This window comes from Natrix helvetica, assembly GCF_964273705.1.
Source record: "Natrix helvetica genome assembly, chromosome: 3".
Taxonomy (NCBI): Eukaryota; Metazoa; Chordata; class Lepidosauria; order Squamata; family Natricidae; genus Natrix; species Natrix helvetica.
In genome coordinates, this window is record NC_138549.1 from 72,033,162 (window position 1) to 72,054,871 (window position 21,710).

At 35.1% G+C, this 21,710-nt stretch overlaps 1 protein-coding gene across 1 annotated transcript in view; it reads right to left on the reverse strand.

Moving 5' to 3' along the window:
• BRINP3 (BMP/retinoic acid inducible neural specific 3) overlaps positions 1–21,710 on the reverse strand; it is a 332,877-nt gene that overhangs the window by 76,802 nt on the left and 234,365 nt on the right. Inside the window, exons 5-6 of the mRNA XM_081949571.1 lie at positions 7,360–7,465; positions 2,665–2,901 (exon numbers count right to left, since the gene is read on the reverse strand). Coding sequence (XP_081805697.1) covers positions 2,665–2,901; positions 7,360–7,465 — 343 coding nt within the window. The remainder of the gene's footprint in view (positions 1–2,664; positions 2,902–7,359; positions 7,466–21,710) is intronic.

Sequence of the window (21,710 nt, forward strand, 5' to 3'; positions counted from 1 at the left end):
TCTTCACTAGAGCACAATTTTAAAAAACAAGGGTTTGTTATATGTTTTCAATCTTATGCATAAATGAACCTGTGGTCCATGCTTATTATCTGCCACCCTCACAAACCACTTTCAATAATAATAATCAGCACCAATTCCAGCAAAACTATGCAATTCAAGCAGTCTGGCAGCACATGTGGCGAAGATCTTGTGATGCAGCAATACTCATATGAATGGAATATATGTTTTTGGAAATTTCTCCTTCCAAGTGATGACCTTTTATGTTATTGCTGAAATCATAACCATGACTTAAACTTTCCTTACAAGTTCCTCCCTCCCTCCATCCATCCATCCATCCATTCAGTCTTCTCTAGAACCCGATAGAAAAATAAAGCAAAGTAAATCATATGGAAAATCAATAGAGTTCCAGCATCATACATAGTTTTTTCCACAATGGCCCTGATCTTTACCAACCAATTTTAAACTGTATTTTTATTTCATTTATTAGAAATGTGATGTGACATATCACATCTAGGAAAAAAAGAGAATATAGAGTTTCACATCATTTAATTTCAGAATATATATCTCCAAAATATATATGTAGATCAGACTTATCAAATTTGGAACCATCACGCTGGTAGTAATTTGGTGGCTCCACTGGACAGACCGGGGCCCTGTCAAGAGTGTTCAAAACCCTTGCATGTTCTATTGTCTGTTGAAGAATCCAGGAATAGAAAGTTCTCTCCAAAAAAGAGCAAATTTTGACACGTCTGTCCCAGCTGATGGACTGAGTCAAAAGCTGGGGAATGTTGGCAACAGAAGTGTGTCTTCATAGCTCTGACAGACTCAGTCCAATCAGCTAGCAGAAGAAGTCAACCCATTCCTAGATTCTCTCATCAGCCCAATGGAGAATGTAGAATTTTGCATAATTTAATTTCAAAATATAATCTCCCAAAAGCAGACTTACCAAATTTGGAACCCTCTAGATAAATCCAGTTATAATTCTCATCATTTCCAAATAAGTTGGTCATTGGCTTATTGGTTGGGGATGATGGAATTGTAATTTATTTCATCTGGTTGGTATGTGCGTGAGAAAGACTGATTTAAATTCCTCTCATTTATGCAAGAGATGTTACCTGAGAACACTTAATCTTCCTGTTCAAAATATTTGAGAATTTTCTTACACATTTCTTTAGAAACCCTAATATACAATAACAAATCACAAAGCACAGATCTCCTCAGTGAAATTGATCTAGCAAAATCTCTCTTCTTCTGCCAACTTCCCTTTGAATCCTTGATGAGAGTGCAAAACAGGCTATGAAAAGCTTGATTTCAAAATATATCTCATAACCATAAAGGTCACAATAGCCAAATGCAATTAAGCTTTCATGATATTTAAAGGTTTGCTCCCCTCAAGATACTAGGCTGAAAAGGGCAAAATGGCAATGGCAGGTAGAAACTTCCTTCAGGAGATAACTGGTATGGGCGAGTCAGTCATAAGTGATGACTGAAGGCAGTCAAATCCTCATCTGGATCTCTTCTGCCATCAGACTGCATTTCTGCAAGGTGTACAGATCTGTCTTTACTTCATCTTGATAGGATTCTAATAGTGGAGTCACTTTTCTTTTTATAGGTAAAACGGTCATCAACATAACTGTGGCATCCTGGTAAAAAGTGAATATGGGGTAAAGGCCATTTCATGCTAAATTGGAAATGATGTGGGTTGGAGTTTCCTGCAAACTTCGAACTGACCATATGTTGCAAAAGCCATCTCGATTGTGCAGGAATTATGGACATATTAATCAGTAATCTGCTTGTTCAGTAGATTATTTTTAAACCAATTAGGAATAGGAACACAAACACACAAACACATACACATTCCCTAATGCATAGAGTTTTTATAGAGAACTTCTCAAAACTTTCTGCTAACTATCCCTATTTCTGCTGCACAGTCATTGCTTCTTTCACTGATCATTCCTCAATTTACCAGCATTGCTTTTACTCAAGAATGCAATTTTGCTCAAGGTAACAGAAAGTCCATTCAATTCACACAGTTGGGGTTGTTGTTGATTTTTTTCCATGATTCTTGCTCTGAAAAGTAGACACTTGTGGAAGTTTGTTTGAGTTTGTGTTGCAATGCATTGAGGTTGAATCTCCTAAATTTAAGGAGTAGTGTAATGCTTCTATAGACTTTAAAGGGGGGGGGGCTCACATGCTCTCCTCAGTCTATCCTAGAAAGTCTTTGTGTAATTCTTGCACTATTCCCCTGAGCCTTAGATGCTTAGTCTCATTCTCCCTACTACTTTCAAAATTATTTACTTATTTCCACCTCTTATAAACATTTTTATGACAGAATGAGTGATGCTAATGGACTTTGCAGGGTACCATTCTCCAAGTTATAGTGTAGAATCTATGGACATGCCTAACACAATAGTATGACAACCCACATATTAAATCAAGGCAGATTTGGCCAGCCAAGAATGTCCTCAAAAATGGAACCAAACAAAATAGTTCTTACACACATGCTCAACTGAGATTTGCTGCATCCTTAATTCATAGCTGCTAATGAATGCAATGCACAGAATCCACCATTCCATACATTATTTCTGGTCACAGAGTAATGATGATGTAATTATAGAATCACAGGACAATGATGAAAATGTATACTATGTGAAAACATCACACCTGAATCTTCGAAATCACTATTGTAAGTATTCCATGTCTCACTGATGCGTAGCAGGCTCTCTTCCATAGCTTGAATATCCATATATGGACAGTTGCATTCTGGGAATTTGGACCCACACTGACACCAACAATCGTTGTCCTTGCAGATAAATTCTCCCTCTGAATTGCATGCAATGTAGCTCAGAGCTGCCTGCACAAACCTCTCTTGCAAATATTCGGGCAGGATAAGCTGAAGACCTTAATGGAGGAGGAAGAGAAGGAGAACAAGAAACAATTTATCTTAATAAGTGAGATAGTTTCCTCAGAGCTTAACCAATCCTTTAGATTTAATTCTGTCTACAATCAATATGTCCATAGGAGATGTTAGGTCACAGATTTAAAGGCAATCAAACAACTAACATATATCATTGTTTATGACTTGTGACAAAGTCAAAGCCTCCTGGGAAAAAGAAGCATTTTTTACAATTGATTGCTAGAGGGTGATTTTTCACATGCCAAGGGGAACCAGGCAACTGGTTTTTAGTGAATCTGTTGAAAAATGGCTCTACTAGGAGGAAAAATATCACAATGTTTTTATTCTCCACTTTAAACACACTAAACCTACAGGGATTCTTTTAAACAACATTAAATCTATATACCAAGACAAAACTTCCTTGAGTAGCTTTATGTTACAGATTACTGACAAAAAAGCAAGGATCACTTCAAATTATTGTACTTGAAGTGTGAATTCCACCAATGTTTGTATTATTGATAAAATTACTTTTTTGAAAAAAATCTGCATGATCATTTTGTTCAGGAATGATGCTTTTTTATTCATATTCCTCTTGTTACTTCAACTGTATTTTTTGATCAAATTGGTTGAAAATCATTTCTGATCCACAGCACGGAAGATGTTTCCTCAGAATAATATTATTAAGCTGGGGAGTTTATAAAACAATAGTAATTAATAAATATCAAAACATATACATCAGGGATTCTACTTCTCAGTAGCATGGAGTAGACCCAAGGAATCTCTTCCCACAAAAATGATTTGGTACCTGTGTGAAGGAGTATCTTTAATCCCAAGACTAAACTGAGGAAAATAATGATCAAATCATTTTTTGTGAAGTGTTGTTGTAGCCATATATGTTTCACTTATCTATCCAATTTTATGAAAAATTCACTAGAGAACTTCTCTTTCATGAAGACTGCTAAAAAAGGAAATAGATTTTTGATATTGCTTTGGCTGAGAGAAATGTCTTACCCTTCCTTGGGCTTTTCCATGTAGGTGCTTGCAGCAAAATTGATCAATGCAGTTAATAAACATTTTGGAACATTGTGAGAAGGCATCAAACTAATTGCCAGGTAAGCCTATGCCAGGGATTTAATTATTTATATCACACCTTTATTATTTTTTATGAATAACTCAAGGCAACATGCATATACACAAAAGCCAACTGGATGACATTGAGCCCAGTCACTCTCCTTCAGTCCACCTACTTCATTAGTTTGTTGTGTGGAAAATTGGATGAGGAAGGAGCATTAGGTATCTTACTACCTTGAGTTATTTACCAAGTAATAAAGGACGGATACAAAAAAATCTAATAAATTCATAGTGATTAAGAAATGTAGCTCATGCCAGACAAGTTCAAAAAATAGCAAGAATATCCCTCGGGCCTCGGCATAATATTACATTGTGACATTATTCTAAATTCAGGGTTATCATATGAAAAAAAAACACATTGTTGTATATATTCTTATGCATTGCACCACATATTTTGTCTTCTCTACATATTTCAATTGAAAAGGAAAGTCTGGCAAATGTGGCCTTAGGATTTCTGTCCTATTCTTACATTTCTCTGAATGTTAAGGTTATTCACACAGTTTCCATCCCTGCCTACTCTGTGCAATCATTACATGGAAATCAGGCAAAGGAAGCTCAATTGTTGAATGATAAGTTGGTCAATGAATAAATCCACTTGGACATGGGTATTACACTTTATTGAAGACTGACCCATCCAAAGAGTCATCAGACATGACTGCCAGGACAACAAAAGCTAGAAGCATGTTGCTGATTTGAAAAACAGGTGTTTAAGAATCTTGTCACACTTAATGGGTTCTGAACACAATATTCATTATTTGTTGTCTGAATATAGCCTTGTTGGTCTTTGGAGAGCTAATACAGCAATATATTTTGGCCCCCAAACATCATATTCTAATTCTTTTAACTCTTTTACCTTTTTCAAAACCATTATTTCTAATTAAAATAATGCAATCTATCTGAGTGGGTAGAAATAATTGTATATGGTTTTTCTCATATATACCTCTCAGTTTCCAGGCCAAACAAGAAGAAGTGTTTGGACACTATTTGACCGAATTCAATGTAAATTACACAAGAATTGGTTATTGTGACGTGTTTTAAACTTTTTTTTAGACTGGAACAAGCCTGTCTACTTACTTTCAGTGGATTGAGAGAGACATGAAAAAGCAACCATTTGTTATGTTTACATGCTTATTGTGTTCTTGTTTTTATTGACATATTTTGCAAATGTTTGTTTGACCAAAGACCAAACAAATTAATGCATGAATTTTGAAGAAAGATAGCTTGCTGAAAGATATATAATAAATATGCAATATTATATAGTACAATAAAATGTCTATTTAAAGGTATTGCTGGAAACATATGAAAATAAACTTTGCCATATGTTAATATTTTTGTTTGTCAAAACAATGATAACTATGATGTGAATTTTAAAATGTTGTATATGTGACCATTTTGGCATTAGAATTACAGTACAATGATATGTAACAAACAAGACTACGATTGCTATAATATTTTCTAAGCATTTTACTGATAAATATTATGTCGAGTATAGTGAGGACAGCATCTGAACAGCAAATAATTTCAATAATCACAATGGAGATATGAGCCCCAAAGAAAATGACAGGATCATCTATTGAAGTGTAATGTAGTAAAATATCAGGCATACAGTGGTATATTTAAGATTGGCTGTCCTATTACATGAGAAGAAAAGGGGAAATTTTGTGTTTCATCCATCAGTTCCAACAAAAAATATTTCCCACTGTCTATTCCAAGAGTTGGAAAATAAATTTCAGATAAACCATGTTCAGAACCCACTAAAAGTTCAACTAGCAGCCTACAATCTCTATTAGAGGCCTATGTATATTTCTGGAGAAAGCAGAGTATTATTCCATGTTTTACAGAAAGATACTAAGCAGACCTCACATGGTAGGAAGTGATTGGAAGTGGCCTCCCTGATATCTTTTGTACACACTAAAGAAAGTTTTTTCCCCAAAAAAAAACAACGACAAAAACAACAAAACCTCTCTATTCTGACCATGAATAACCTTCATGGATTTTCTTAATTATGCTGATGTATAACACTGGTGTCAAACTTGCTCCATTACGATGCCATCATATGATGTATCGTGATGTTTTTCCCCTTCACGGAGTTGGGGTGGGCATAGCCTATGCATGATGCACCTGGCACACAGGCCACCAGTCTGACATCCCTGATATATACCATTGTATGAATTAACCTTTTTCTAAGATTCATTGTTAATGCTATTCTCATTTCTCAGAATTCTAGTGCTCCCCATTTTCTCTTCTCAAATATATATTTAGGTGGAATTCACTGACAATCTAAGGAATATTGTTTTTCTCTACTCTTATTGGAAACCTTTAATTTCCCTTGAAACACTTTTCTGTATTTGCCTTGAAGTTGGAGACAATTCTACTGCCAAATTTCTATAAAACCCCTGAAGGAAACTCAAAGAATGTTAATAAGATTAACACAAAGTCTCTGGATTTTTAATATCATCATTGGTTCCCTAAGCACCAGACAAGCAAAATGTATTAAAAGTAAGAGACAAACAATGATTCCCCAGCCCAATTTTTATTGTAATGTGCTGGAGGATTTTTTTCTCCTACTAATTATATTCTGTATTAGCTTGATGAAATTTCTAGCAGTGACTTCCATTGCAAGACTACATATTGCCAAATAAGCAACATTAGCATAGTCCTTGAATATAGATATGAAAAACATTCAATGGCTAGTGGTATTTTTCTTTGTGCTGCTTAATTAGGATTTTTAGCCAGACTGAACAATACCTTGCTTTTCAAGAATTTTTAACAATTTGATAGAGTCATATATAACAAAGAAACAGTCTAGCTCAATGTGTTGGAACTCTATTATGATCCTCTAATCCCTTAATTTGAGCTAGAGTCACCCTATTTGAATGGAGATGCCCAGGACAGGTTAGGATTAGGGTTAGACCACACATAGAGTTTGCAGCAGATATTTTTTTCCTTTATGCCCAAGGTGAAAGAAACATCTGCTGCTACTTAGGATTGAACTCTCAACCTTCCAAGTGGAGGTGAGTGTCTTTACCACTAGGCCACCATGCTGCTCATATCCAACACCCTGAATGTTTAGAATAATTCTATATATGAATTGGAATACTATCAGATAGTATGCAAACTATATATTAAAGAACATGGGTACAACACATTTTTTGAACCTTATTTTCCCCCATAATTGAACAGAATCTTGATTTCCACATACCTGCTGATACCTTAGAGAAATAGAACATTTGAAATGATTCTTCACATGCACTCTTCAGGCATACTGTAAGTTTAACAATAGTCCTGTAAACATCTTCCTGTTAAAAGTTAACAAAATTCCACCCACGTACCTTGCAATTGAATTTTATTTTCTGGACTCTGTACCAAAACAGAACTGACAGAATCTAGGTTGTCATAGTTACTGCAGCCAAGAGGACCAGTCCGGGTTTCTGTCACCTAGTGAGAAAAGGAATGGAAAACCATTTGCTGTATTATATAGAAAAGGCTAAATTTCTCTCCCAAAACACCTGGAACTTGAAGAAGTAGTGGTCATTGTAACCAATAAACATGGCATTATATTTTATCATGTAAACTTTTTTTAGTGCAATATTTCATCAATAAAAGAGTATTTCTGGTAGTGGTCAATCTTCTAGAAATCAGCGAACCCTTGGGAAGTCAAATTTTATAAACCTGGTAGAAGAAACCACCCTTCTCAATTTTTGTGGAACTAGTAATATGGAAAATGGATGGTTAGTATGTCATGGGAGATTCCTGAGAAAGAAAAATAAATGGATATTTATTCAGTCACTTGTACATAGATGAAAAAGATAGGTATCAGAAACACCACGACAACATTCTGCTTAAAATTATATTGTTGATTTACAGATAAATAAAGTAGCTTCAAGGAAAGAAATGAAAGGAAGAGAGGGTCAAACTTCTGGATATAATATTAAACGGGATTCAAACTGGAAACATGGTTCTTTGACTACCTTTGTATGTCATTTATCGGTTACTGACCATCAATTACTATTCTTAAAGATGTGTGCAACAATTTTTCTACCATGCCAGGAGAGACTGAAGACTAAAATATACCGCAGTTAGATTTTAATTTTTTAAAAGAAAATCATTGACTGAAAAAAACCGGGTCTAATTTCTTTTCTGTATATTTTTAAAACTCAACTTTTTTGAAATGTGGTATTAATCCTATTATAGGATTAGTAATATTAGGATTATCAATACTAATAATCAAAATAAAGCCTGGAAGGCTTTAAGTATGTGTTATACTTAACCCTAACCCCCAAACCTTTGTTTGCATACTTGTTTTAAAATATTTTAAAATTATAAAAGGTATGGTGGTAAAACCACTAAGTATATAAAATTTTTAATACATAAGATGATTCAATGTTTAGATTGAGCAGGTTAAGCACCTTAAATTACTTTGTCCAGGTGTGTGTGTGTGTGTGTGTAATCCTGTTTTGAATGCATATGTTCTCCTTTAAATTTATATTTAACAAGTGTTATTAATCAGGAAGGGGGGGGTTGTACAGCAGATTGACAGATTTTTCTCAACATGAAATACTGGTCTAAAAAGCAGAACAATTTAATTATACACAGGTGGCATCAAGCATGTCAAAGAAAATAACTTTTCTCCATCCCACCTTTCTTCTTTGATTGTTTTGGAAGTCTCTAAATGAAAAGAGTCTAACTACTTTTAGACTGTTTAGATTTAGAAAAATGGATTGAAAAAAAAAGGAAAAGGATAGTGTTGAAATAGTCTGTCTTTAAGGAGCTATATCAAGTAGCAAAAACATAAGGACACCTGCAACTTTCAAAGAAGCATGATGAATATTCTGTAGCATACAGTTTACGTCTCTTTATTAAATATGTGTAGCTACAGGCGGTTAGCTCTATTAACATATATTTCAAAGAAACAGTGATAAGGCTAAAGAGGATCATCAACAGCTCGTATAAACTAAAAGGTTCTCTAAACTAATGTGCCATTCTTCTTCTGATCATATCAAGGAGAAAGGTGGCATTTGGGAGCAAAGTCATTTCAATTTAGTTATTGTTAATATGTGTGAGAGAGTTGTTTGTTATCAAAACTAACAAATGAACAAGACTTAAGCTAGTTGCTGGAAAATCCCTAAGTTTTTATGAAAAAAGATTGAAAATTACTACATTAGAATAACCAGCAATTCATTATTAGCTTTTTCTTTTTTCATTAAAGGAAAGGCATTTTGCTTCTATATGTATGAGAAAGATAACATTTATTGTTTGTAGAGGTCCAAGTTAGAACATTATACTTATTCAGTTTCTCCAAACTGTTATCTACCATTATGATGGGCAGAACTCTCCAAACTAAACAATCAAAAGGCAGTGCTAAAATATATTTTAACATTTTGTGCACATAGCTACTCTTCTTTGCCTTCAACTTTGTTACAAAGGAGACTGAAAACATTTGCTTTTATTTGCAACTAGCTGCAATTTGTCAATAATGCCCTACATAAGAATTGTGATTAATTTTAATGCTGATATATTATTTTCCCAAGCCAAGGTAAGGCATCACAAGCTGAAATGAGCCAAATTGAAGACTAAGCATTTCTTTATATATTTTTAGATTAACACAGATAACAATTTGTTGATTGAGGAAGAGTAAACAGTGAAAAGGAAAGACAGAAAGGCATGAGGTGAACTCATTAATTTTGCACTAAATCTATTTAATCATATGTTCAAATTCAGCTGAAGTCTGATGGTTCTTCTTTCATATCTTATATTATAAATTAATATTTAACATACCAGTGAACAATATATTGATACTTTGCTGTCATAGAAAAGAAGTGATATCACTCATGCAAATACAATTAAAAATGTTTGACTATCATGTTTCTCTGTTTTGACAAAAGAAACAAATCATACATAACAGTCTTGACCCAGCCAATGAATTTGCTTTGCTGATTAAAGCCAAATATCCATATACAACATTGCTTAGTATCTAACAGAATAGCTAGTCAAATACTTCTGGGGATGATGACAATCATCACTTTGAGATTCCTCTGTTGATTGTGTTGGAGTAATTGAAACTTTAGTTTGATCCTGCAAGGAGGGTCACAGCAATACCCCTCACACATTTTCATACAAGAATCATTTGCTTTTAATGCACTGTGAATGCATAATGTTGCTTTATAATGAGGATGAATGGGAGCACATTTACATTTTCCATTTATTCTCATTATATCTTGCAACTTCTGATGTTACCAAAGAATGATATCTAGGATAACCATTAAATGGTATGTTTTTGCATGTTTATGTTTGTCCTTCATCCGGACATGAGGCAGAGCAGGAGGAGGAGGAGTGGTTATGACTTTGAATCATAAACGAGAAAAATGGCTCTGAACCATGTTTGTGATAGAGTACTGCAGAGAAGGTAAAGACGTGCTTTGTTTATTTCCAACTAGATTCCAGCAATCTACTAGTGTTGCTGTTCAATTCCAGTCTTTGAAATATTAAGGACTTTGCAAGAACATGTCTATTTGTCAGGCTTCATGGGTAAACCACAAGGAAAGCACTACCAGATGAGTTAAGGCTACTTTATTGTAAGGCTACATTAACCGAATCTTGTAAGTCTGAAAATACAAAAACTCACTCTCTCTGTTTCTATGTGATCCTTAACTTACAATCATCTGTTTAATGGCTATTCATTAAAAATATAGAGAGTAAAATAAAGTAATATAAATATAAAAATGCAAAAAATATAAAAACAAATATAAAAACAAGTAATATAAAAATATAAAAACAAATATAACAACAAATAATATAAAAATATAAAAATAATATAAAAATACACACACACACAAACATACACACACATATGGAATTCTCTATGTACAACCATTTGTTTAATGACAATTCAAAGTTACAATGGCACTGAAAAACAAAATAAAAACTGAACTCATTAGAGTTTCAATTCCTATTCCCTTGTCTCTTTGAGGGCACTTAAGACCTCTGCCTAACTAAACCTAAAACCAGGCTGTAGAAACATGATCAAAATTATCCCTGTTCAAATAATGCCCCTATTTCATTTAAAGGAATGCCCAAATCAAATATGCAGTCCATATTTACTCATATCTCTTGCCATCCCTGTTCTTTTTCTGGATGCATTAGTACAGCTCTTCTTTCAGTGATGTCATTTTATGCTGTCTTGCCTATTTTTCCAGAGCTGTGATCCTTTGTACATTATCCCATTAACCATCTCAAAGTGAACTCACATTTGGATTGCTACATTGCAGCTGGTAATAATTTAATAACTTATTCTTTTGCTCCTTCTTGGCTGCTAAGCCAAGGGGGAACTGTCTGATGGCTTTCATTTCAGAAACCACTCAACCTTTACCCTTAAATTTGTCCTTCTATCTGTGACCTTTCATGTATTAAATTTTCTTGTGATTTCCCTTATACTGAAAATACCACACTCTTCTCTGTAAGGTGCTGATCTATTCATTTTCTATGCTGCACATTGCTTATCCGAGTCATCTTTTTCTTTGTTAAACACTTTCTTTGAATTAAAAAAGAAATATATTTTCTTAAATATTAACTGAGTGCCAAAATGCTAATGTATGAGGGATGTGAATCTTTCCCCAGATCCATCTGTTTTGATGAAAAGTGATTCTTATATTACCAGACCTTCCACTATTAATAATTCTACATACTTGTGCAGATCTATTTGAAGAACTGTGTACATACTGTATACAGTCAAGTGTAGGAGATAAACTGAATTATTATTTTTTTCTTTTAAATGTAGTATAGAATATTCTGAAATAACCTTTATACATGCTTATGTTACAAGAATCAGAAGGCAATTATTCCATGCATAGATAGCTAAATATGGCATTTCCCCAAAATATGGTTTCACAACCTAAAGGTTAGATGTTTTTTGTCTTCTCAACTCAAAAATATCATTCCATACCACTTCTTAATTTCAATTCTGCTTCTTAATTATGAACAGAACATGTTTCTTCCAAAATATGGGGCTCATAACAAATTAAACAGCTGAATATCTTTTTATTGTCATTTCCCAGGAATGAATGAATTAATGTGTTTGTTCTTATTCATATAAAAGCTATTTATAGGTGAGTGCATATCTCTATCGAACTTTCTATCTTTCTATCTATTTAATTTTTCTATCTATCATATGTCTGGCTCTGTTGCCAAGCATTTAATTTCCCTCTAATGCAAACTCTATCAAGTATACACAGAATATGAATGAGTGGATATAATTTATATATCCTGTGAATATATATATTTTAAGTCCTTCTGATTCATCTTTCTGTGAATATCTTATAATGATTCAGATTTCAGGTACTTCTCTATTATGTGGCAAATAAATAACTGACATCTGTTATTTGTCAAATGGACTATATATATAAGCTCCAGTCCATTTGACAAATAACAGATGTCAATTATTTATTTGCCACATAATAGAGAAGTACCTGAAATCTGAATCATTATAAGATATTCACAGAAAGATGAATCAGAAGGACTTAAAATTCATGAAAGGCAATCTGCTATCAAAAGGCCTTCTATATTATGGTAAGGTGATTTGTCCTTGTATAGAAGCGAGAACTTGGATTCTTTACTGCAAAAAGATAACCGCAATCAGATGTAACATCACCATCTGTGCATGTAACTACACTGGTAAGTAAGCATGAGAGGTCACATCTGTAACATTCATTGACAAAAAAAGTGTCCTGGAATGTATTTAGTAGCACGAAAATCAAGGCTTTATAGAATAGAACTACTGCGGTAGATTATTCAACCATCGAAAAAAGAAATCAAATAATATTTTATTATAATTCAGGGAATACCTGTCCTTCCTTGTGAAGCAGACAATACCAATACCAGTGGATTATGAATTCTATTAGATACACAAGGGTTAAATAAGCTTCAGCTACTTCTTAATGTTCACTTCAATAAGAAATGTGCTGTAGGAACATTAAAAATCTGTCTTAAAATGACTCAACTGTTTCCTGAGATATGTGATACTAGGTTGACATCAGAGGTGGGTTGCTCCCAGTTTGGCCTGGATTGGCCAAACCAGTAGTGGCAGCAGGAGGCTCCACCCACCTGACCGGAGACTTCTGCACATGCACAGAAGCATCGCACATGCGAGCAGGCACACACAAGCAAATTGGTAGCACCAGATTTTGAAACCCAATGGTTGACATGGGTAGAAATTGAATTAGTTCTAAGTGAGTCTGGAACAAGAAAGCAATGGTTATTCTGAATCATTGCTTTCCAATCACTATAATTATCAACTCTTAATACCCATGGAAAGAATAGGTCTGGGTAAATACAATGAAAACTAACAGTTATTATAAGAAATAAAAATATTGGGAGGAATAGATGAATGAATTTGAATCCAATGAATCATGTACATAGTATAGAGTAAAACAAGGAAGCCATTAGACTAGGTTTGGGTATTAGCTACCAGAAATAGGAATGAAACGAGGACCAAAACAACAACTACGAAAGATAAGAACTGCTATACGTATTACATGCTCCTTTCTATATCGCCTCAGCCTTTCATTAACTGTGTGTTGTTATGTAATTCACTTTATTGCAGTTCTTCTCTTTCATAGCTACAGTTTTGGACTTTGTTTATTTGATGAATGGCTTTCCTGTGACCTGCTCCATGAAATTCCTATTTCTGGTAGCTGATACCCATACCTAGGTCGGCTGCCATGAATCGTCCCATTCTGGATAAGGTCTACTGACAATGGCAATAGCACTTAGACTTGTATATCACTTCACAGTGCTTTTACAGCCCTCCCGAAGTGGTTTACAGAGTTAGCATATTGCCCCCAACAATCTGAGTCCTCATTTCACTGACCTCAGAAGGATGGAAGGCTGAGACAACCTTGAACCCGGTGAGATTCAAATTGCCAAATTGCAGGCAGCCAGCAATCAGCAGAAGTAGCCTGCAGTACTGCATTCTAACCACTGAACCAGCACAGCTTTGCAGCAAAGAATAAAAGGAAAAGCTATACAAATATCTCTTGGAAGACCCCTAATCACACAATCATAATCTATGGATCACAATTGTCTTCCTCAAAATAAATGCATTACCAATTTTGCAGTGATCAAGTGTGCATGTAATACTCAAGCAATAATAATTAATAATTGTTTTATTAATTTATTTGGAAACTTTGTAAATTAACAAAGACAATCTGTATATTTCCTTGAGCATTTCACTGTTCTGAATCTCTATTGAAAAATGTATGACTATATCCACTAACAAATTCCACCCCTCTCTCTAAGCATCTGATGCTCCTAGCAAGCCTCACTTGGGTTCGATAGATCACAATGAAAGTTACATGTAAGCTTAATGCAAAGCTTGATAAAGAAAAAAATAATGAGTGAATTATACACAGAGGAATTTGCAACAGGTCAGGGTTATGTATAACCCTGGTTCACGTCTTAGAATATTGCTCTGAAAATCTATGATTCTCTATTGAAGGAGCCCTTCATCTGCCAAGTCAATGTGTAAAGAGTTCCATGAAAGTCTATTCGAAAAACAGTTCAGATAGTTCAAAATAGTGAAAGGCTGAATTTCATGAACTTCAGTGAAATGGATAGCTACACACTATTGGTCTTATTGGTAAAATTAAGAGGTCTGTAACAGTTTTGTTGCAGAGGATTTTCCACAACAAGCAAAAGAAGGTAATTTCAGAGGAGGTATTATCTATCACTCTAAACCCAAGCTGATACAGATTAATCTTTTATTCAGCAGGTTGTGTTGAGGGCAGTGTATTTTCTCATATACTTGCTTTGGGAGATGCATGAACAGCATGCACATTTTTGAAACTTAGTTATAGAATAAGACTTGGCTAGAATGTACCTCCATGCTTCATTGTGCAGAAGGCATAAAATAGAGCTATTGAAGCAAAATGAGGGCAGAATGAAAGAGATGTATAAAGAATAGGATTCTTCTGTTTCACACAGTACACAGAAAGACTCACTAATAGAACGTGAGCAGAAATTAGTTTTTAGAAACCCACTATTTTGGTAGGAAGGGTTCAGCCCATAATTGGCCTCCAATCCAAAATATTCCACAATGAAACTGGTTTCAGAGCAGGGCTAATAAATTAGGATAGTGTGATACGCTCATCACGATCACCCTGCTTCTGCTATTGGTATTAGAAAGGCAGGTGGGAATTGAGAATAAGGTGAAAACTTAGTTTAAAAATTCCATATAAGGAAATATAAAATAAGAATCATTAGTTATTATTTAGAATGAGGAACAAATCAATGAGTCGAATTTTCCCTTTCTCTCTCTCATTCACACACAAAACAGATATCAGGTTATCTCAACAATGTTACATAAAATCTCAAATTCTATAAGCACTATTTCATTTCTAGAAAGCTCTTGTTGTTTAAACATAAACAACATTCTTCAGCTTTAACACCTTGGTTTTAAAATAAAGTCCTTTACATGCCTAGCTATTTAGGTTTGCAAGAGGCATTTTACAGATAACAAAGGTTACCGCATAGATCAATGACAACTGAATCACATTCATAGTTCAGTTGACTTTGCCCATAATAAATACATGAATAAAGATTTATACATCATTTACAGATTGTGTAACAGTGACTGTACAATTCTATATAATAGGATAACTAACTCCCATGTCTATTAAATCCATGAGCTCATTCTGTTGAAAATCAATGGCTCAGGATGGGAAAAGATACCCAATTTCTTTTCCCCACATCACAAAGCAGAAAAGAAAGCCAGTCTACTTTTGACAGATAGCAATGCCAAGAAATAAGAAAGCAATCAGCATTCAAAGGAGAATTTAGGAAAGCAAAACAAGTTGTTTGGCACTTTAATGGCGATAATGAAAAGCATTGAGCAATACCAAGCCCACCAAGTCTTTGAAGAAGGAATGATTTTCAGTTAAACTTGAAACACAGAGATGGATACAGATTCAGTTATAGATATATGCTCAGAGGAGACTGTTGCACAATATCTCATGCTATCTGTCTTGGAGCACCACAGCTACATTATGAAAAGGAGAGCTTTTCCCATTTATGGAGGAGACTAGCACTAGTGACCAGGTATTATGAGGTAGACCATCAGTTTTATTTGAAAACTGCTCTGGAATTCTCAAAATCTAGTCCAATCTAATTAATTAATTAATTTAATAGTAGTCCAATCTGATTAATGCACAAATCTGGAGCAGTCTTCAGAAAAAATGTAGTTTAATTTAGAAAATAAAATAGGTGTATTGTTCCCCTTTTCTAGGGAAATCAGTTACAATATGATGAAGTTCCAAAATTTTTGTTGAAACTAGTGCAGAAATTTTCAGTTTAAAATTGCACAACTTTAATATTTATGGGGAGATTTTCCTCTGTAAGTGTACATAATACTAAAATTGTGGTTCCCTCTTAATAGATCAAAATCTTTCTACTTCTTAAGTCATTATGTTTGGAGTGATCACACTGATTGCTCTGTATTTAATGTGATGTAATTAAACAACTAGATGGAACAATTATTGCAAAATTATAAATAGTATCAGCTCCTTGTACAGGCTGGAGTGAAACAAGCTCACAAGAAATCCAAGAAGTTCTGAGAGGTAATATTTATTAAAGCAACATCCAGCGACTTATGAATAATTTCAACATCTGATATGATTCAAGAACAAGCTATACTGTACATATAGAAGGAATGTTCTAATTGTCGTCCATCTCATTTTGTTTCTTTCTGTAAATGTTTGAGAGGTTGTTGAAGCCCCACTTTTCAGCAAGTTGGCTTTTTTCCAAAGGCTGATGTTTTTTTTTCCAATAATCAGATTAGCTATCATTTTTTTTCCCATTGACTGTATGACAATACTTGTATTTAGCAGCATTGCAGATGTCTGAAACAACACAGAATGATAACCTACTTTAAGTAGGAAGAAGAAGCTTTTCTTCAGCTCTAAACAAAGGCAGGTTGGGCTCTGTACAGACACACAAACAAAACAATTTATGCTTTGTTTTACTGGTAAGGAATGTCAATGACACAGAGACTTATTGTATATTTTCACTGGGGGAGGTGGACAGATAGAGAATAGTACAAAGAGAGAATTTTCAAAAATACACAGAATGACCTAATCATATCAGAGAGGACTCTGGGAAGAAGCTGAATAATGGAGCTTCTGGTTAGTAACTAAAGGCTAAAGTGATTTAGACACCTTTCCTGGCAATAGAAGGTCAACTTTATTCTATCTAAAGTAAATCTGGTTGGTAAATCTGGCTGGATTGAGAGTTTGCAGTAGGTAGAATGCTTGATAAAACTGGATGACTCCTAGAGGACAAAACCTGGAGAATAAGAATGTTGAAGGGGAATAGCATTGTAAAGCCAAGTTTCTCAATCTTTGCAACTTTAAGATGTGTGGACTTTCAGAATTCCACAGCCTGCATGCTGCTAATCCTAAACTGGGTTGAAAATAAATGGAAGAAAGATCAACAGTTCATCTGCCACCAGCCATTTGCTAATCATCTCTTTATTCTCAGAATACATAGAAAAATGCCAACTAACATTGTTAAGGCCTTTCCTTAGATGTAAAGTGATAAATAAGACTAGGAACTGAAGAGAAGAATGCACTAACTTAGGAACTGAAAAGAAAAATGCATCTATGTTAGGAACACACATATATTTTAGGCTTTAGTCATATGGTGTGATTTGTTTACTTTGAATGTTTTAAAGAACAAATGCAGGTCTAGACAAAACAAATGGAAAATGCAGAAAACCTTTGCACTCACAAAAGAGTTTTTTTAAAAATTAGTCAGGAAAAATGAAAGTGCTTGAATTGTCTTGTAATATTTGTGTTTCTGAGTGTTTCTAAACAAACTTATTTTTTAAATAAAAAATACAGAAATTTGGGTTGCTTTGGCTGTTTCACTCAGAAAATGCCCCACAGAGAGAATTTTATGAAGGTCCAGAATGGGAATCAAATAGGTTCTGATCTACATCAGTAGCATTTCCTATCTACTTGATGTTAAATTCATGAAAACCTATTCAAAGTTATCCATTTCTACATTGGGAAATGGACTTTGGCTAAAACACACCCATACTACAAATCAACCATTCAGGAAACTCTATTCTGACAACAATTTTTTTGCTGATAAATATTTGAAACCTGAAAAAAATGACATTTTAAAAACATTTCCAAATGGAGACTCCATTCCCTTATTGTTAATGATTGATACATCATTAATATAAATGAGTTTTGTTGACAGGAGATGTAAAGAAGATAGAAAAGGAAATTCTACTCAGTAAGAAACAGGAATGGAGAGAAAGAAGAATAAAGCAATTTGTAGAAGTTGTGAAAATATTAATCAATAATTCACAATTTGTTCAAAAATAATAATTCAGTCTTTCCACAGTAATCCCATAACAGCCTTTGCAATCTGTCTCTCAATGCCTATGCTAAAGAACATATAATGTCCTTTAATAATATAATAGTCAACACAGAATTGGAAATTCTTTTAAAATGACAAAGTCACCTACTTATAAGTAATGAATTTAGCTTCTTTTTCAGAGCTTCAGGACTTCCAATTTCATGGTGACTGAAGGTATAAATTATGAGGTTTGTATTAATATGCTTTATTTATTTCTTCTAATAAGTTCAATATAGCTTCCAATCTCATATTCCATACTCCAATCTCAGATATAGAAGAATGTGGGTTAGACAGCATCACCACCAGATGGATTCGTAACTGGCTGACCAACTGCACTCAACGTGTAGTTCTCAATGGAACTGCATCTACATGGAGGGAAGTATACAGTGGAGTACCCCAAAGCTCTGTTTTAGGCCCAGTATTCTTCAACATCTTCATCAATGATTTGGATGAGGGAATAAATGGGGAACTCATCAAATTTGCAGATGACACCAAGCTGGCAGGAATAGCCAACACTCCAGAAGATAGGCTTAAGATACAGAAGGATCTTGACAAACTTGAACATTGGGACCTATCTAATAAAATGAAATTCAATGGTGAAAAGAGTAAAGTTCTACATTTAGGCAACAGAAATGGAATGCACAGGTACAGTATAGGTGATACCTTGCTCAGTAGTAGTAACTGTGAAAGGGATCTTGGAGTCCTAGTGGACAACCATTTAAATATGAGCCAGCAGTGTGCAGCAGCTGCCAAAACAGCCAACACAGTCCTAGGCTGCATCAACAGAGGGATAGAATCAAGATCACGTCAAGTGTTAATACCACTTTATAATGCCTTGGTAAGGCCACACTTGGAATACTGCATTCAGTTCTGGTCGCCACGATGTAAAAAAGATGTGGAGACTCTAGAAAGAGTGCAGAGAAGAGCAACAAAGATGATTAGGGGACTGGAGACTAAAACATATGAAGAACGGTTGCAGGAACTGGGTATGTTTAGCTTAAGAGAAAGAAGGACTAGGGGAGACATGATAAAATTGTTCCAATATCTCAGGGGTTACCACAAAGAAGAGGGAGTCAAACTATTCTCCAAAGCACCTGAGGGTAGAACAAGAAGCAACGGGTGGAAACTAATCAAGGAGAGAAGCAACTTAGAACTGAGGAGAAATTTCCTGACAGTTAGAACAATTAATCAGTGGAACAGCTTGCCTCCAGAAGTTGTGAATGCCCCAACACTGGAAGTCTTTAAGAAGATGTTGGATAGCTATTTGTCTGAAACGGTATAGGATTTCCTGCCTAGGCAGGGGGTTGGACTAGAAGACCTCCAAGGTCCCTTCCAACTCTGCTATTGTATTGTATTATTGTATTATATTTCAGTTGTAGAATTTTAGCGAGAATAAATTCTTCATAAGTAGACTAACATAAGGTGTAAGGTCTAGAGACAGCAAGAGAATAATCAAACACAAAAGTTTTATAACTGTTTATTTATTTTCTTGTTCATTGGTTTTTTGCAATGGTAGAATCACCTCTTATTGTTACAAATTAAGTCCATGTCTGTGCATTCGAGTCGGACTTGATTACTGGATTAGTTTTCTTTGCAAGATATCCAAAGTGGTTTGCCATTATTTCCTTCCTACAGTTAAGAGAGAACAGCTGACCCAAGGCCACTTCTCATGCTTCTACCTTAAGTAGGACTAAAACTCATAGTCTCTTGATTAGAAAATTAGCAATGTTTTTTATGATGCCTTCAAAAATCCAACTTTTCTGACCTAGGCTTCCTGATACAGTGAAAAGCACACACTTAGTCCCCAAAACCCTATTTTTATCTCAAAGGCTTTGAATTATGTTCATTTGCAGCCTGTAATGAGTCCCAAATAGTTGTACAGAGACCTACAGTAGCTGCCAAAGTCCTTCAGGATAAGGCTGATAAGCACCCACCTTTATCTTCCTTGAAATGCTGCCAAATACTTAATTGGCAATTAGCTTGGCAAGGCCACATGGAGCAAAGAGCCAAAATGGAACTTCAGAAGGTAAACTGACCAGCATGAACCAAGTTGCTTCCTGCAAAGGCTCATGTGCCTTTGCTCCTCCTTTATGTCCTATGGGAGGTGCCAATCACCTCCAAGCCTTACTCCCGAGTCGTCCCTTCTGTTTTTGCCTTCTGGCAGCTCTGCGCATGTGTGCACTGGGAACAAGGGGAGCCTGTTCCTCTGCCTCACTGCTGTCCAACTCTGGAGGCTCCGGAGGCAGCACATAACTCCCAGATGGCCCTGGCCCCCTCTCTGCCTCAGATGCAGAGCCCTCGTCCGAGCCTTTCCCAGAATTCAGGACTGATCCATTTTCCTCCCCAATCTCCTCACTGTCCAACTCTGCTGCCAGCTCTGCAGGCTGGTGGCAGACCACCAACAGGAAAAAAATTGAATATTAATCTTGCCAAATCTGTAACTTTTCAGCCAACATATCTCATATGGAATTTGTAATCTGCCATCTGTACCTAATAATCTAAATAGTTTTCCATTTCAAAGGAAAATAGCAATAGCACTTAGACTTATATACTACTTCACAATGCTTTACAGCCTTGTCAAAGCAGTTTACAGACTCAGCATATTGCCCCCAACAATCTGGCTCCTAATTTTATCCACCTCAGAAGGATTGAAGGCTGAATCAACTTTGAGACAATGAAAATTGAACTGCCAAACTTTTGGCAACTGTCAACCAACAGAAGTGAACTGCAGTACTGCATTCTAGCCACTGCACCACCAGGGCTCTTAGGAAAAAACAAAAGAAAAACTATACCCTGCAACCTGAAGTTTATGAAAACCATTATGCAGTTACAAACCATTCTTTTTGTGGCAAAAAGCTATTGCCACTATCGTTTCTTTTAAAGGGCACTTGAGTATCTAAACATCTGGGTTCAGGCCAATGTTCCCTCTAATTTTTTTTCAGTGTGAGCAGAAAAGTATAGTGTTTGAGCGGCACATTTTTATGCCTGAGCACCTGAATTTTTTTCACAAATGTCACCTAAGACAACAACGAAATCAGTATTGTTTGAAACTCAAAGTTATGTTTCTTCAAGGTACTCGCTTAATTAAAAGTGTTATATAATGTCAGTATCACTTAACAATGCTCCTGCTTAGCAACCAAAATGTTTGTTCAGGAACTCTGGCATTTGAAGCATGCAAGTCTTAAAGCTGTCAAGTTACAAGACCCTTGCACCCCTAACCCTTTAGGAAAAAAAAACCCAGGGGTCTTCAAACCTGACAGCTTTAAGA